The sequence below is a fragment of the Trachemys scripta genome, chromosome 19, assembly GCF_013100865.1.
Source record: "Trachemys scripta elegans isolate TJP31775 chromosome 19, CAS_Tse_1.0, whole genome shotgun sequence".
Classification (NCBI taxonomy): Eukaryota; Metazoa; Chordata; order Testudines; family Emydidae; genus Trachemys; species Trachemys scripta.
The window spans coordinates 3,817,634-3,834,268 of record NC_048316.1 but is presented as its reverse complement, the minus strand read 5'-3'; the positions used below and the strand labels follow the sequence as shown (position 1 = coordinate 3,834,268).

The window sequence follows — 16,635 nt, the reverse complement described above, 5'->3', positions numbered from 1 at the left end:
GGTACCATGAGTGGTTGTTATTCAACATGAATAATGAAGTAAGTTTGGCAACCTCTGTCTAGTTCATAGTTGGGTACCCACAGCACAACTCGTCAATAAGTCAGTCAAACTCTGGGACAGCCAATCACTTCCCAGAAATTCTTACCATTCCTTCTGGGTCAGAGGAAAGCCTGCACCCTTGTTTCTGAGATCCCACCCATTAACCAATCAATCTCCAGCATGGGACGAAAGGAGTGACTTTTTTCTCCTCTTTTTTTTTCTTTTAACTGCATTTTTCATTTTCTACATCTTTTACCATGAGTGACTCAACATAACAAATCCCTCCAATACTAGTTAGCGTGAGGCACGTGTTTCCCCAAGAATTAAATTACATCTGTAACAGGGGCTGCCAAGTCCTCAGAGCAGGTTGTTAGGATTCAAGTGTTTTTTGTAAAGTTTCCTACCCTGAACACAAACATCAAGTCCTGGAGTTTTCACCTCTTCCCCAAACCCCACTGATGTTATTGTGTGGTTGTTTGTCTAACAGATACATCAAAGGAGAAGACTCCAAAGGGGCCTGCGATTTGGTGTCACCAAAATATCGCAAGGGCCATTAATCAAGTCTCATGATGCAGACAGTAAAACAGCAGCCTTTGCCCCCGTGGCTCATGCTCTCGGGATATTCTCAACAAAGATGCGAATTCCATCTCAACTTTGGGAACCTCTGTGTCCAACGTGGAACCAAGGAGGAGGACAGGATGCTGAGCCCCTCGCACTTTGGAGCCCAGATTGTTTTATTCAAAGTCCAACAGGATTTCCAGTAAGAAAAGCAAGTTTTAAACTTTAAATATCTCTTTGTGTTTCTTGTGCCTTTACTTAAAAACCCCCTACAATAATGGATCTAGGCCTATTAACTCTTCTTTACAGATCCCTTAACAAACAGGGTATTTGAAGGTGATTTCTAGTTCTGATGTACAAATAAGAGTAAATTTAAACTGCTTCAGATAAAGCAGAGTACACCACCCTGCCACAGGAGTAAGAATTTTTGCTGATGAGCTCAACACAAGCACCATTATTCATCACTATTTTGTCCTTCATATAATTATTTACTGTGACCCTCTGAGCCCCTCAATGCCAAGTGGCAAAGGGTTCACTGTTTTGTAAAAGTGACTTGTATCAGGCCTGACAAACTCACTACACCTAACACACCGCTTTCATGGTATTTATCCATAAATAGTGTCTTGTAAGATGTCAAATGAAAGCCAGTGACACACTGGTTATAAATATCATTGCAAATGATATGTATGGACACTCTATAAGGAGTTCTATATACACACAATGAAAATGAAACAAAGCAGAGTTCAGAACTGGGTTTTCTGTCAGACAAAGCGTGTCTATTCACCTATCCCTTTCTGTGTCATAAATCAAGCACTGTATGCCAGATGCAATGGGAGCTACATTTACATTCCAAGTCAACAGAACCCTGTGAAGTCAAAGAGTACAGAGGGGAAAAAAGCAAAGAGGGAGAAGACTTATCTGGTGGTACACTTCAAAAGGACACACTTCAAAAGTTTTCTGGACTATTTCTGTGCGGACAGGGACAGCACCCGGTTATCTATCACTGAGGAAACAAGAAAGAGAACACTTTGTGCATCCATGAATGGTGGATCCCAACCATGCCGGTTGGTGATGCTGGGAAGTTGCTTGAGATGAGAACTTAATTCAGACAAGGATTAAAGTTACGTTTAGACTCCAAAAGAGTGTTATCCTTTTGTTTCGTATGTAACCATGCTGTTTCTAATATTCTTACCCACTACTCATTTGAGTCTTTGATTCTCTGTTCTATGTTATTAAACTTGTTCTTGTTTTTATTATAAATACATCTCGGTGCTGTGTTATTAAGCCACGTGTGACTCCTCAGTTGAATCAAACAAGCAAACCTGCTAATTATTGTGAGTGTCCAGCAACGGGAGCTGAACACTGCAGGGAATGCACTTAGACGGGTTCGGGGGCTGGGGTGCACCTTTTGATACCTGCAAGGCAAAGTAAGCGCTGGCAGAACTCAGAGGCTAGTGCTTGAGTGGCATAGAGGCTGGCGGTGTCCAGGAGCTGACATGCAGAAATACAAAAAAGAGGCAATGAGGTGACTCTCAGTCTTGGGAACCCAGAGGAAGCATCAATATTACACCTGAGCAAAGTGACTGCAAATTTTGTGTAAAACACCATTCAAATCAGAACCCACTTTGAACAGATATAAGTGACCACACAAGGGTCAAAATTTTGGCGAGTCAGTCCCAAAAACTTTGGATGAGGAGATTATTGAAACCACGTTAGAGTGGAAATTGGATTGGTAATATCATAAGAGACTTGTGATATTTCCAGCACCTGTCAGTTTAGACAGGACTGGAAATGCCATAGGAATAGACTCGCTCATGAAATGTCTGCCCTTTATGGTCCCCGCTATTTAAAAACAAAACAAAAAGTTTAGTTGAGTCTATGTTTGGGGCAAAGGTTCATGTCAATTTTAATTTTAGCCAAACCATTTTGCCCATCTGTATTGTATAACAGCACCACGTGGTCTGTACTAGAGAGTGTAATTGTGGTTCACTCCCACCAGTATCATGAACCCCTTAATCATCTGAGAAACTAAACCTTGTCCAGGGAATACTGGGGAAACTCAAAATGCCTTAACTTGGCTCAGATAAGGACAAAGCTGTTTACTTCACACATCTTGATAGTGTGTGTAACAAGCCAGGAAATACTTTTCAGCTATTTTAAACAAAACATGACAAATATACCAAACTGGCAAGGGTGCAACATTTTTTCTCAAAAATTCCTCGATGTCCAAATCAATGTTCACTAAGTTGGCTCTCTCCCAGTATGTCAATAATGTTTATTAATTACTTTGAATAGTTTTTGCTTTCTCCCACTAAGCAAATAAGTGCAGTAAACTGATAATTCTACCACAAAACATGTGACAATACTAATATATCAATATCACATGCTGAGTTGGTTGCTTTAACTCTTACTAAAGAAAATATGTTTTCTTTATATTTTTAATGCTGTAAAAACTTGGTAAAGGTGTCCATTTCATACAATTTCAGCTAGTGCTGGGATTGGCATATATTCAGAAAAAATATAGCTAATTCTTGGCTCTGGTTAGCAAATAATCTCTTGCAATAGTCTGACACTGAGGTCCAGCCATTTCAAACATGCAGACCTGGTATAGCAGATAATTTCTGAGGGGTGGGGGGGAGTTTAGCTCTAGTAGAAAACTACAGGCTATATAACAGACGTGGGCAAACTATGGCCTGCGGGCCACATCTGGCTCGCGGGACCGTCCTGCCCAGCCCTTGAGCTCCCAGCTGGGGAGGCTAGCCCCCAGCCCCTCCCCTGCAGCCACGCTGCCGTGCGGGCGGTTGCCCACTCCTGCCGCACAGTGTGGCGGCGTGTCTGGGTCTGGCCAGGCGGTGTGGCTGCCAGACATGCTGCTCTGAGCAGCACGGTAAGGGGGCCGGGGGAGTTGGATAAGGGGCAGGGGGTCCTGGGGGGCAGTCAGGGGACAGGGAGCAGTTGGATGGGGCAGAGGTTCTGGGGGGCGGTCAGGAGATGGGGAGGTGGATAAGCATGGGAGTCTTGGGGGGGCCTGTCAGGGGACGGAAATGTGGATACGGGTCAGGGGACAGGGAACAGTGGGGGTGGGATAGGCATGGGGTCCCAGGGGGCCTGTCAAGGGGCGGGGGTGTGGACAGGGGTCAGAGCAGTCAGGAGACTGGGAGCAGGGGTGTTGGATGGGGGTGGGGTCCCGGGGGCGGTTAGGGGCGGGGATCCCGGAAGGGGGCGGTTAGGGGACAAGGAGCAGGGGGGGTTGGATGGGTCGGGGAATTCTGAGGGGGGCAGTCAGGGGGCAGGAAGTGGGAGGGGTCGGATGGGGGCAGGGGCCAAGCTGTTTGGGGAGGCACAGCCTTCCCTACCCAGCCCACCATGCAATTTTGCAACCCCAATGTGGCCCTCAGGCCAAAAAGTTTGCCCACCCCTGCTGTATAATGATAATGAATTCATGCTCTAAGGGGGAAATGTCCATATGACTGAGGCTTACTTTGGGGCCTAGACTATTACATTTCACAGTCACCTAATTTTCACTTTACAGAACATACAAATGTGTATCTCTTTGCCTATTTTGTGGAAATAGCAACTTCAAAGTGGAAGATGGGGAACAATGTAAGATAGACACTTTTGGTGAAATCCCAGCCCTGTTAAGACAATGGCAAAACTCCCGTTGACTTCAATAGGGCCAGGATTCACCTATAAAGCCTGCTTTTTCATCCTAGCCTCAAACCAGACAGCCTTTTCCCACCTCTGTGCGTGCAACTGGTATCATTTTAGACGTCCATGCTACTGATTGTGCCCAGAAACTGAGCACTTACGCTGGATGACTGAATGACATCAGGAGTGTGTGGGTAGAGGAAAGAGAGCTTGTCCTTTAAAATCTAGTTGTTAGGACTCTAACTTCTGGCTGGGCTACTCTGTGGGTAAAGTCATGGACCTATCAAACCCTCCTTATAAACATAATGATTCATGCCTAAACCATGGTGTGGACTGGTACTAACACGGTAGAAAATGAGAAAACTAATCCTCTTGGAAGTTGAGCATTACCACCAGGCCTCTGTAGAATTATCTATTAATTCTTCCTACTGGCTATGGAGCTGTCCATTATAGTCACATTCTGTAGTACCCTCAATCAGATGATTAAAACTACTATTCCCAAGGTAATTTAAACACAAAAATGTAACATTCCCCTCAGACACAATTTTAGAAGAGATGACAGTACTGATGCTGAACAGAAGGCTACATGACTTTGGACAGACCCTGCCACTCTCTGAGGAGCATTAAAATGACATTCTGTGTCCAGCCAGTCTGAAATGGTTATTAGGAAATGACATGAGACAAGGCATTCCCAGCAGGGGATGGCAAAAGGGGTATCAGCTAGTAGTTTTTAATGGCTTGGACCCTTGCTGAAGGGCATTTTTTAATATCAACATAAAAACAAGAGCAAATATATGTAGAAAACAGGCAGAAGGGGATGGGACAGGGACTTTGACTGTAGTAAGCAAGCGGAGAGTAAGATGAAATTGGATTTTCTATTCAAGCATTTAGATACCATGGCCGGGTCTATGCTCACATTTTCTTTCTAAATTCCCACAGCTGCACTAGCACCAGTACAGCTTCACCAGTTCGAAGGAAGATAAACTTGACACCTGGACATTAGAAAGGCCAACTTAACTGGATATATCCGTCTAGGAGCAGCTTTTACACATGAATCCACAACATCCCATATTTTGGATGCCCCGTCATTTGTCATTCCCATGCCCATTGTCAAGGAGAGTTTCAATGTTCAAAGGCCAGTGCAAGTTTACCACTGTTTAGGTGGAGCCAAGTGGCGTGTCAATCACGGGGGGGAAGGAATAGGCGAGCACTTGTAAGAGGAGCATTTTATGTGGAAGTGGGTAAAAGGAATGGATATTTCAGTCCTGGCACAGAGAAGACTTTTCTTTGGCATCACAGACTCCGTTCTGAGGCCTGTTAACTTACTCTAAAATCTCAAAGGTGCTGGCTGATTTAAGATTGTTTTATTCAAGTCTGGATTTGATGTTGGAAAACTCAAGGCAATTCTGCCTTTCCAGGATGTGTGTTTTAGGTTTCAGCCACCATGCTGTAAATTAGTAGGAAATGGAAAGAAATGGAGAAATATTTCAACAGAGGCTTCTCGCTCACTGATCACCATCCAACCACCCCAGAATGAGGTATCTAATTCTGCCAGATTTCCACTCAAAACCATAAATTTCTCCCCAAAATTAGAAACCCCACCGAAGTTCACTTGAAATCTTTCCAAATTCACATATTTTGCATTGCTCTCTCTCTCACCTAGCTGAAGAGACTCAAGGAAATTTAACAAGCTAAAATAATTAGCAAGTCTGTCTGCCTTATTGCAATAAAAGAAAATGTTCTGTCAGCAATTGTCCCAACTGGTGGTTTGTCAGTACTGCAATATAATTGATAAATTACATTACTAGTGCTAGCTTTCCTACTTGGGAGCATTAGTGCAGAATACTGCAGAGTATTGTTATTTAATAAGAGCAGGCTTCTTTAAACTACAAATATAAACAACCTGTTTTCCGAGCATACTTCCCCTTTCCTTGAATAATCAGAACAAATCTGTCCACTTAAAACCAGCTCAGCACAAAAGTTTTCCAAAACATTGTCAAGAAGCCTAAAATGCTTTAAAACCACAAACAGCCCTTCTCCTCTCACAGACGGGACACAGCTGGGAATGGGCACAAACAGAACCGTTACATTCCTGAAGAGAGAGCTTGCAGTGATTTCACTTCACAAAAGCAAGTTCTATTAGGAGTGAGATAATAACATGTTGTCCGACAGAGAGATATACTAGATGGCCTCTCCCGGCTAATGGCCTTTCATTCCCTTGGAAAACTGGCTGAAATTTAAGATACCATTGCTGCCTCCCAGTAGCCAGAAGAGGCGTTCAAATGGAAGGTACCCTAGGTGAAGGAATAAAAGACATACTGTAATTGAGTGTACAAGTGAAACCAAGCAGTTAAGCTGCAATCAATCATCTATGGAGCATGTAGTTGGTGTCTGTTTTGTATTTGCTCTCCTAGTTACAATTGTTGTCATAAAGGAAAACAAAAGTCCCACACTTGGTCCCAGCCAATATACTAAAGCTAAACCTGATTTCCTCCTATTCCTTCTCATGAGGGGAAGGTGTTGGATGTCAATATAATTGAAATCTTATTTTGCATCCTGAAATTACAAAAAGAGGAAGAATTCTACCAGAGTACGGGATGATCCCAGGGGTCTGGGATCAACTGGGAACAACTATACTGTTCCATGTGCAATCACATACCCCACCCCCAAAATATGCCCAGTCTCTCTTACACACTCCACACAGTACTACTCCAGACCATACACACCTCCCTCACAAACCCCCATCCAACCTCCCTAAACCCTATTATTCCTACCCCCCACCACACACCATCTACACTATTATTTATCTTGCAAGTCATCCTGAGATACAATCTGTGTGGAAGACCGTATTTTAAATACAGCTGGATTGTACAGAAGAAGAGGGGTAAGGGTTCTGAACAGCAGAAGAAGGGCAAACACTACAGACAGACACTTAAAAGCACCCACTACAACAGCTGATTCTTACTCTACAAATCACATGGAGATCCGATCTGTTCTGTAAAAATCTCTAAGCATAACTCTGTTATAAAATTTAGCAAGGCCTAGCTTTATAACTTCAGAAGTTCTAAGGCTACAATGCAATTCTTTGTAACATACATGCAGCTGTAGGAGCCAAGGAAATTCATCAAAGCCCCCAATGGCTGGCCCACGTCAGCAGGCTGTCATCCCATTCCTACCTTCACACGCCTTCCCGTCTCCCTTCAGCCTCAGCCCATCGGGGCACTTGCAGTAGAAGCTCCCAATCGTATTGCAGCACTGGGACTCACAACCACCATTGCTGGCTTCGCATTCATTGACATCTGAAAGAGATGAGAAATTGGGGGGAAACGTGAGAGAGCCAAACCAGAAGGATGATTAATGTAAGATAAAAGTGTGTATCTGTTCCAAACACATCTCTCTCTTTTATTTTTTAATTAGATATCTAGTGCCAATAGTAAAAAAAATAAAGGGTAAACTCCTGAGTGCATGCTAAGGGATACATTTTAAAGCTTAAAATGTTGCTACGAAATAGGTACTTTTCCCACCGAACATGCAGTACATGTGTTTGCATTTACAGAGATATTTACACTCACATATATCCTGTTTCCCCAGTAATACCCATTTGTGCATGAAAAATTAAAGACTGGGATAATGGGTGCACCTTTGTATTTTGCAAAAGCAATTTATGACTTAAGGTTTGAAAATAGCCTTGTACGTTATTTTTAAAAAGGATCAGATATTTGCATGGGTAAGAAGAGATGCAGGATAAAAACCACAAGGATTTGCAATCCTCGTATTTCAGTTGGTCACCAGTTGAAAGAGCAAGAAACTTGCCATCATGTTATCAAATTTCACAGTTAGCTGCAATGTAGAAGGTTTAAGGCTTTCATTGCAACATTCAGAAATAGCCACAAACACCAGACCTTATGGACCATCAATCTTGTCCTATGAAACAGTTCTCCTGTTTATTGCCATATTAAGAGAGGATAAAGTGCTATTGTGATGTTGTAATTTATACTTGCAGCTATGACATAACCTAAACAATCGTGAGTTCAAGCCAGAGAGCACTGTTAATAACAGAAAATATCAAAACTATAAGAATTGCAATAATTCCTTAATACCAAAATCCCCCGATCAGAGAGGTTTCAGTTTCCAGACCTGCCCAAAATGACTAATTTGCTGATACACATAAAGAAAGGGAGTATTTATGTAGAACTAAGGAAGGATGAGATGTAGCAAATTAACTGGTTAGCAGGAGTTGGCTACTTCTCAGTCAAACTTGTTAAACACCCACTATCCTCTTATGGAGAAAACTGAACAATATTTTGTATTTTCTGTATTTCTATTTCAACCCCCTTTCCACCCCACCTTTGTTGCTTATTATTCATCTGAGGTTGCAGTTTTCTTCTTGTGACATCATCATGCAGATGACTATGGCATCACAGATAAATCCCTAAGTAACAATGACCCTTTTTGCATACCAGTATCCAATAGGGCAACAATGACTCTTGGAAGGTCTCAATTTTTTTATGTACCACCGTTTGATGATCTGATGCAGAATCGGTGCTAGGCATAAGCAGACTAAGCCATTGCTTAGGGCCCTGCTATTCACTTTTTATGTGCTGGGGGAGGCCAAATATTCCTGCTTGGGGGCCCAGTGGGCTAACACCGCCTCTGATCGGATGCCAACTTCTTCATGTGTATATTTCACCAGCACTTCACCAGTGATGCACTCCTTGTGACCAGCAGCTCTCTAGGCCTCCAACAGGCACTCCCAGCTCCTAAAGTTCTAGTTCAAATAGGAATTAATTCTGGGACATCCTATGGCCTGTATTATATGGGTGGGCTGGGGTGGGGCATAGCAAACCAAATGATCACAGTGGTCCCTTCTGGCCTTATAAGCTATGAATCTATGAAAGGCCCAGCAAAGTGAAAGGCACAGGGTAGCATGAAAGCTGAGTCTTCCACATGGAAGAGGAGATCACAGCAGGTACTCACATGGCTGACCCCACTGGAGTCTTTGAATAGTCTAATGAGCCCATTCAAATGCTCATGCACAACACATCACGGATAATTATTAATGAGGGGACGTGAAGGAAGCAGGAGAAATCCATTGTCAAATGATGCATAGCAGGAACTTTCAAAAACACACTTGACAGAGTAAAAAAAAGCAGAAATCTTTACTGACATGGGAAGCCCAAAGGATAAAATGAATCCATCTCTCACCAACTACTAGGAGTCCAGAGTTTAAAAAAATAAAAAAAGTAAAAGACTAATCATCCCAAATCAAACGGCTGGTTTCCAAGATAATTTTGCACGTTTTGCTCGCATTGTCAAAGAAAACAAGCAAAAAGCCCATCTCAGCCTCTCAGAATCTACCATTTCTGCTTTTATACTCGATACCAATTTTCAGACCTTTAATTCCAGATCAGTTCTGGATGCCATCAAGTTTCATGTGTAGCTTGTTTAATAAGCTTCAGGAGTGTGTGGTATCTCTTACATTGCATTCTGCTCAATTATTTCTTGCTGGCAACCTATAGGGAATAATTTTCACTGAATAGCTGGCAGCTGCTGGTCATTTCAGCAAATACTCCCACAGACAAGAGAGAGTGTCTTTCTGACACCAAATGTCATTACTTACCCAACATAGTTTAACTTGTGTGTCAGCTTTTAAAAGCAAACTCTTTAATCCTCTGTTGAAGAAAAGGCAGAACCATTATGATAAATTTGCACCCACAATTCCTGAATGATTACCAACTGAGAGAAGGGGAAAGCAGCATTCTTCTTTTTGGTTCTTCTGTTATCTAAAGACAAGATGACACTATTCTTTAACTGAACTGTGTGCTATAGGCCAATGGCACAGAAGAAACTCTGTGGGCATAAAGTAATGCCCAGCTGTCAGAATCAGAAACAGATTTAAGAATCAGAGCCCCAAATCAGCTGAAGTTTACACATCCCTTTCCCCGAACTTTGAGGCACATCCTCCCCATAATCCCTCTGGAAGCCATTATCTGGCTGCACGCCCCATCCTCTTAAGTAAGTGCCGGAGTTGCTTTCTGTAGTGTAACATTTTCATGGCTCACTGAAATATGTGAAAGTTATTTTAATTACTTCAAACCAACAGACTATCTTCATGAGCTGCCCATGTTCCTAATGTACAACATATAAGACTGCTAGAGAACCCCATACTAAAAGCCATTTCATACTTAAATCTCTCTGCAACCTGCAGCCAACAACTAAGGGACCAGCAAAAATCAACTGCCTAGCAGAAGTGAGAATTTAAGTGAAAATCAAACAAACCATAATGGAAACCTTGAAGATAGTTTAACATGGTTGCTTAGATAGAGGGTTACCAAACAGCAATGTGTTCCCTTGTACAGGTGTCACTGCATATATCCTGACCTTCCCATACTATGGGTGCACCCAGGAGTAATACCCCATACCAGTTCAGAGGCACCAAATTCTGCAGCAACCTCTAAAGTGGCTTGTGCAAATAGGCTGCAGGGGAGATTTTTAGAAGACTCCACATCGTGGCTAAAAGAAAACAAATATTCTACCATGGCAATACTAGGACATTTCATATTTTCAGCTACAGAATCCAAACCAAACCCAAATTTGGAGATGTTATGTTCCGATCAGACATCTGAAATGTGTGGGGAGGTTTTAAAGAGATTTATTGGTTCACTATGAAATTCTTGACATTTGGTACTTAACAAGACATTCAAAAAATGTATTTGGGTTCAAGCAGCTAGTTCTTTGCTTTGTAAAGAGAATGTGTTACTTAAACCTGTCAGAAAAAAAGGAGACCAGTATGGTTTTTAAGGCATTTGGTCTGGAAGTCAGAATCATGAGCTGCAAACTGTATACTGTACTCTGTACATTTCCTTCGGCTACTGTAGCTAACTCATTTTCCTTCGCACACCCAGAGCTGAGAGCGCATGCTCACCTGCCTGCAGAAGTGGGAATCCTATTTCTAAACACACTGCAGTTAACTTTGATTAATCTGACTCCAAGTTCATCTGTATCAAAAGCCAAAGTAAGGCATAGTTCTTTGACAAGTTACTGGATACAAGTTAAGGCCAGGACCATTATTGCTGGTAGATCAAACACTGCACCTTGGAAGGAAGTCACTCTGTTCTTGCTTTGTAATGTTCATTTAAGAGTAATGCACAGACAGCTGGATGTCCATTGTCAGCATATACCATTCAGACAATAAACGCTAATGAAATCTAAGCTGAGCTAATGATTCTATATTATTTTAGACAAGTCACTTGCTCCAAAATAGATCCACCTGAAATCTTGCTAAAGTCAGCATGTGCCACAGGGAAAAGAAAAGAAGATTAACTGAACTCAGAACCAAGACTTCTCTGCAACCTTCCAGTCTGAGGAATGGAGATGACAGGTGTATTTGTCAATTTAAGGACTTAATCAATCAGCTACTTCTCTCATCTAGTGGCAAGGCCCAACTTGGCACTGCTCACATTTCTACAACTGAGTCTTTTAACTTGCATCCTGCAAGTCTATAGACAGAACCTGCAGCAGCCAAAAACGAGCCTTCCTTTTGGACAAGCTGGTAGGACTTTGCTGACTCTGTCTCTTCTAAAGCTGTTCTTTGCAGATCTTAGAATCTTCATAAAAGGCCAGTTTTGTTTTTCTAGGCAGACATCATGGTACTAGTATATAAGACACAAACTGAGATGCGTATAGTATCTTTACAGAGGTAACAGTGAGTAATGAAAAACATTCTTGGTAAAACAATTAGGTTTTCACTTCACCTCTGAACTTGTTTGTTTCACTTTTTTTTTTAAGCAAGGGTCACTGTGACAGGCAGGTGCTTCAGGTCATTTGCCTTGATGGTCACAGACTTGGGGTCCAGTGGGTTACCCAAGAGATGAAGAGTCCAGTAATTGGGATCTTTGACTGAAGAAGCCTGCCTCTGGCCAAAAAGTCTTCAAGATTAGAGTCTCTCAGCGGATCTTAACTGCCACAACAGGATTCAGAGCAAGGTGTAAGGTGTAATATAAAGAACAGTTGCAAATTCTGGTAACTAGAATAAAATTCCTGCAATAAGAGTGGGAGTGCATGAGCTGTGAGGATATTCATCGTGCTGACATCCAGGATGATGCAGGTGTCCAAAAACTGATTCCTCATCAAGAGAGGTACCAGATGCAAAAGAGTTGCCGACGAAGATTCCAAGGCCAAAATATTGGGAAGCTGAGGGCTTGCACTTAGAATATCAGGGCTGGAAGGGAGCTCAGGAGGTCATCTAGTCCAACCCCCTGCTCAAAGCAGGACCAATCCCCAGCTAAATCATCCCAGCCAGGGCTTTGTCAAGCCGGGCCTTAAAAACCTCTAAGGAAGGAGATTCCACCACCTCCCTAGGTAACCCATTCCAGTGCTTCACCACCCTCCTAGTGAAAAAGTTTTTCCTAATATCCAACCTAAACCTCCCCCACTGCAACTTGAGACCATTACTCCTTGTTCTGTCATCTGGTACCACTGAGAACAGTCAAGATCCTTCCTCTTTGGAACCCCCTTTCAGGTAGTTGAAAGCAGCTATCAAATCCCCCCCTCATTCTTCTCTTCTGCAGACTAAATAATCCCAGTTCCCTCAGCCTCTCCACATAAGTCATGTGCTCCAGCCCCCTAATCAATTTTGGTGCCCTCCGCTGGACTCCTTCCAATTTTTCCTCATCCTTCTTGTAGTGTGGGGCCCAAAACTGGACACAGTACTCCAGATAAGGCCTCATCAATGCCTTATCAGCCGGATTACATTAGCCATCTGCTGTATGTCAGGAGCAAATCAGAATGTCACCAAATGAGAGCCACGACAAAATGCCAAAGAAAGAAGAGTATAAATTTTGGGGTAATACTCAAACCAACTCCTCAGTAACCACATCAAGCACACAGATCATCCTGCAAAGTAAAGGCACTTACCCATAGCACCTTCAATTATTATTATATTTTAACATTACACCTCTGCTTAAGAAGATTCATGCTACTGTCATTATAGTTGGCTAACCTGTGAGGCATCGCAACCTACAATTCTTTGGGTTGTAGGCTGCAGTGCTTCTCTGGTTAGCAAGCTATTGAGGACAGCATTTTTAGGAAAATTAATAAACTGGCAAACCAAGAGCACTGAGCTCCAGTTGGTCCCTTTCAGACAAAACCACGAATCACAGTGTCTCAGTAAAAAGCATTCAGAGAGAAGCTTCCACGCACATAATCTTTAGCACCTCTGCAAAGTCAGAAGCTCCAATCTCTCTCCTGTATCTCATCCATGTTGCTTTTTGTTCTTGTAAAATGGATGCCTCCTGGTGGCAGCTTTAAAACAGTGCACAAGTTCTGTTCAGCGCTTATTATTTTAAACTGCTAGTTATTACTACAATGTGTGGAATCTCTGATGCTTTGGGGAAATTTCTTGCTGTTTGTTATGTACAAACTTCAGCATAAAGATGAAATTCTTATGCACTATTTTAATTATTACTGTTTTTAATGTAGCCTGCAAATCTTCAAAACCAGGCTTGTGTCGTGTACTTATATAGAGGGGACAAACCCACCACTTTCCACCTGAAACTTCCCTGTCCCCAAATTTGGATAGTTTGATGAACTGAAACCGAGATTCCAAACCAACCTCTGCTTCTTGATTCTGCAAAAACGAAGTTTGAGTGATGAGGTTGTGCAGAACCAAAACTTGAACTAGGCCTTCTTGGCCCTTCTCCAGTGTAACAACCAGAGGCTAGTCTGGATATTTTCAGCTGGTGGGTAAACTCCACCCCTTTATCCATGAATTATACTGCAAGAGCTCTGTAAAAAGATACATTCCCAAAGAAATGCTCTGACTGCAGGAAGAAAGGAAGGCTCCGGGCAAAGCATGTCAGGAAGAATATGATCAGTCTCCCAGCCTGAACACTTATCCCATTTTCTAAAATCAAACCAAATGCAATGTTCTTATAGCTCTGTCCTCCCGGCATGTTTCATTCCTGCACTAGCTCTGCATTCCTAGATCTGTGACAAAGGCTGCAGTTGCAGTATTTTTATAATGACAGGCAGTAACTGGCATCTTGGGAAGTATCCTATTCTTGTGAGATTTCCAGCCCAAATATGCAGACCCAAATATGCAGACTGAATAATCTTCAACTGGAGCGTCTGCAGCTCCGAGAGCTTACCCAAACTCACCACAATCCTCCTCAAGTTTGAGATCCCCCATCACTAGAAGAAATTTCATGGCTCCTTCCACATGAATTTACTACATCAGAGCAGTCCAACAGCCGAAACACTGTTAAAACAAAACAACTGCTCCTCCAAAAACGCTGCTTATCCCTAGATGACAAAGTAAGAGCTAGACAAGATGCTCAGATACTGTGGTGATCTGAGCTGTACAGATAAAACAGATGAGACAGATGACAGAGAGAAAGATGTAGAAACAATCCCCCAGGAAGTGAGACAATGAGCACTTTCAGGAAATGAAAGCACTGCGTTCTCAAAATGATGACTACCGAGGAGCCAGGGTTATGCAGGAAAAGAACACCCTTCTGCTGCGGAGCCAGACATTCCATGTCAACTGTATAAGATGTTACGATGAAGGCAATCACACAAGCTCTGGAAGGACTTTGCAGCAGGCAGGCCAAAGAATAGAAAAAAAGCTAAAGTAAATGGAAGGAAATTAATGTGAAAAGGTGAAAATGCATGCATAAATGTCAGCGTGGAAACAAACACATACATTCCTGCAAAGAGAATTAACCTGGGGCCTGACATAGTATTTCTGGACCATCCATGAAAAGCTATTCACAAAGACGTTCCTTTGGGTGGCGTTCTTTAGTCAGTATAACATTGGCAGTGGATTGTTTTTATAATAGCAAGAGAAAAAATTCAGATGTCTGTAGTGACCTGACCTGTCATGTTTACCTCTTAAAACCAATGGAGAATTAAGTACATTAAACATGAGGGCTGTGAAAGCCTATAATAAATTAGGTTTGGGGAGTTGGAAAATATAAGTAAGAATAAACGAGAAAAGCTCCAAGTTGTACAGGAAGATTTCAGGGGGTGAGCTGCTCTGAGTAATTTCTGTTTTTTATTATGATGCTGTCCAATTATATTTAATAAATGATGTCTGCAGCTTATATGGAATTGTTATTCTCATCTCAAACATTCACTATGCATTCTGAACCTTTGACAATTTACAAACTGTGAGACTTACAAATCACTTGGAGTGGGACAACTTGACATTTGTCTTTTGGCTGAAGCTGTGTTGAAATATGGCAGTGTTGGAAAAGGAGACCAAATAAAGTAAAATAAGCAAAGTTCATGCGATCAAAGAGGCCTTCCTTTTACCTCCCTCAGACCCTTCTAATTCAGACCTCAGGAGATTACCAAATATCATTGTCTGAAAAAGAGAGAAAAATCGCAGAACCTGCAGTTTTGTGATTCATTACCTCCCAACTCTAGTGCATGCTACATTTTACTCTACACAGCTGCCAGATTCCAGAGTAGGCTTTCTGAATGCAACTCTATTTGCCCAGATCCTGCATTTACATGTTGGGGCAGCATGAACCACTGTTCTTCCAGCAAAATGATTATAGCGTTTATCAAAACAGGCCAGAAAAAGTGGAGACAATGGTTTCACCTTTGTTTACATATTGAAACTTTTCAAATATGCTATTGTGCACATCATAGCAAGTAAATGGTGCATTCCTTTCAGCGGGAGGCTAATACTTGGGGTGCACAAAAGTTTGTAATGAAACCCCTTCCCAAGCAAATATTTTTCCTGCTTTGGGAATTCAACCAAATTCCCAAACTCAGAGCATCATCACTAAAAGGCACTGAGGATCCCAAACTTGGGCAGGTTGGATTGGCTAGTGGAGGCCTGTTCTGTTCCCCATCTGGTGGTTTGGGATGGTTGGTAAGCGAATGATTATTATTGTGCCTAATGTGATCTGTAGAGGCATATGTTTTATTCTGAATGCATGGAATGTGACCTGTGACCAATGAGTGCAAAATAAATGAGAGCAGCTGTGGTAACAAACATCATATTCCTTGTCATTTTGGGGGGTAGGGAGAAGGGGGGACACAAAGTAACAGAAACGCATAGATGAGGATGGATACACAAAGACCCACTAAACCCATCACTTGCCTCTCAGAAGGAAATCCACATCTCAGCAACATAACAAAATACAGGTACTGGGGATTGATGTGGCTTTACAGTATCAGGTCAAAGAACGTAGCTGTTAGCAGGACATTCTTCCTGAGTTGAAGGAACTTAACTGGATTACCCCCACATCCCCAGATGTCAGTTCAGCCATCTGGAAGTAACTTTTACATTCTCTTCCAGACTTCTAGGCACTTGTGTGACTACTTTATTTTGTGAGTGTATCCAATACCTGTAACTACTTTATAGAAAGCAGCTGGAAC

At 42.3% G+C, this 16,635-nt stretch overlaps 1 protein-coding gene across 1 annotated transcript in view; it reads right to left on the bottom strand.

Annotated features, from left to right (window-relative positions):
• MEGF6 (multiple EGF like domains 6) overlaps positions 1-16,635 on the bottom strand; it is a 245,461-nt gene that overhangs the window by 101,782 nt on the left and 127,044 nt on the right. Inside the window, exon 5 of the mRNA XM_034753186.1 lies at positions 7,422-7,544. Within this exon, the coding sequence (XP_034609077.1) occupies positions 7,422-7,544 (123 nt within the window). The remainder of the gene's footprint in view (positions 1-7,421; positions 7,545-16,635) is intronic.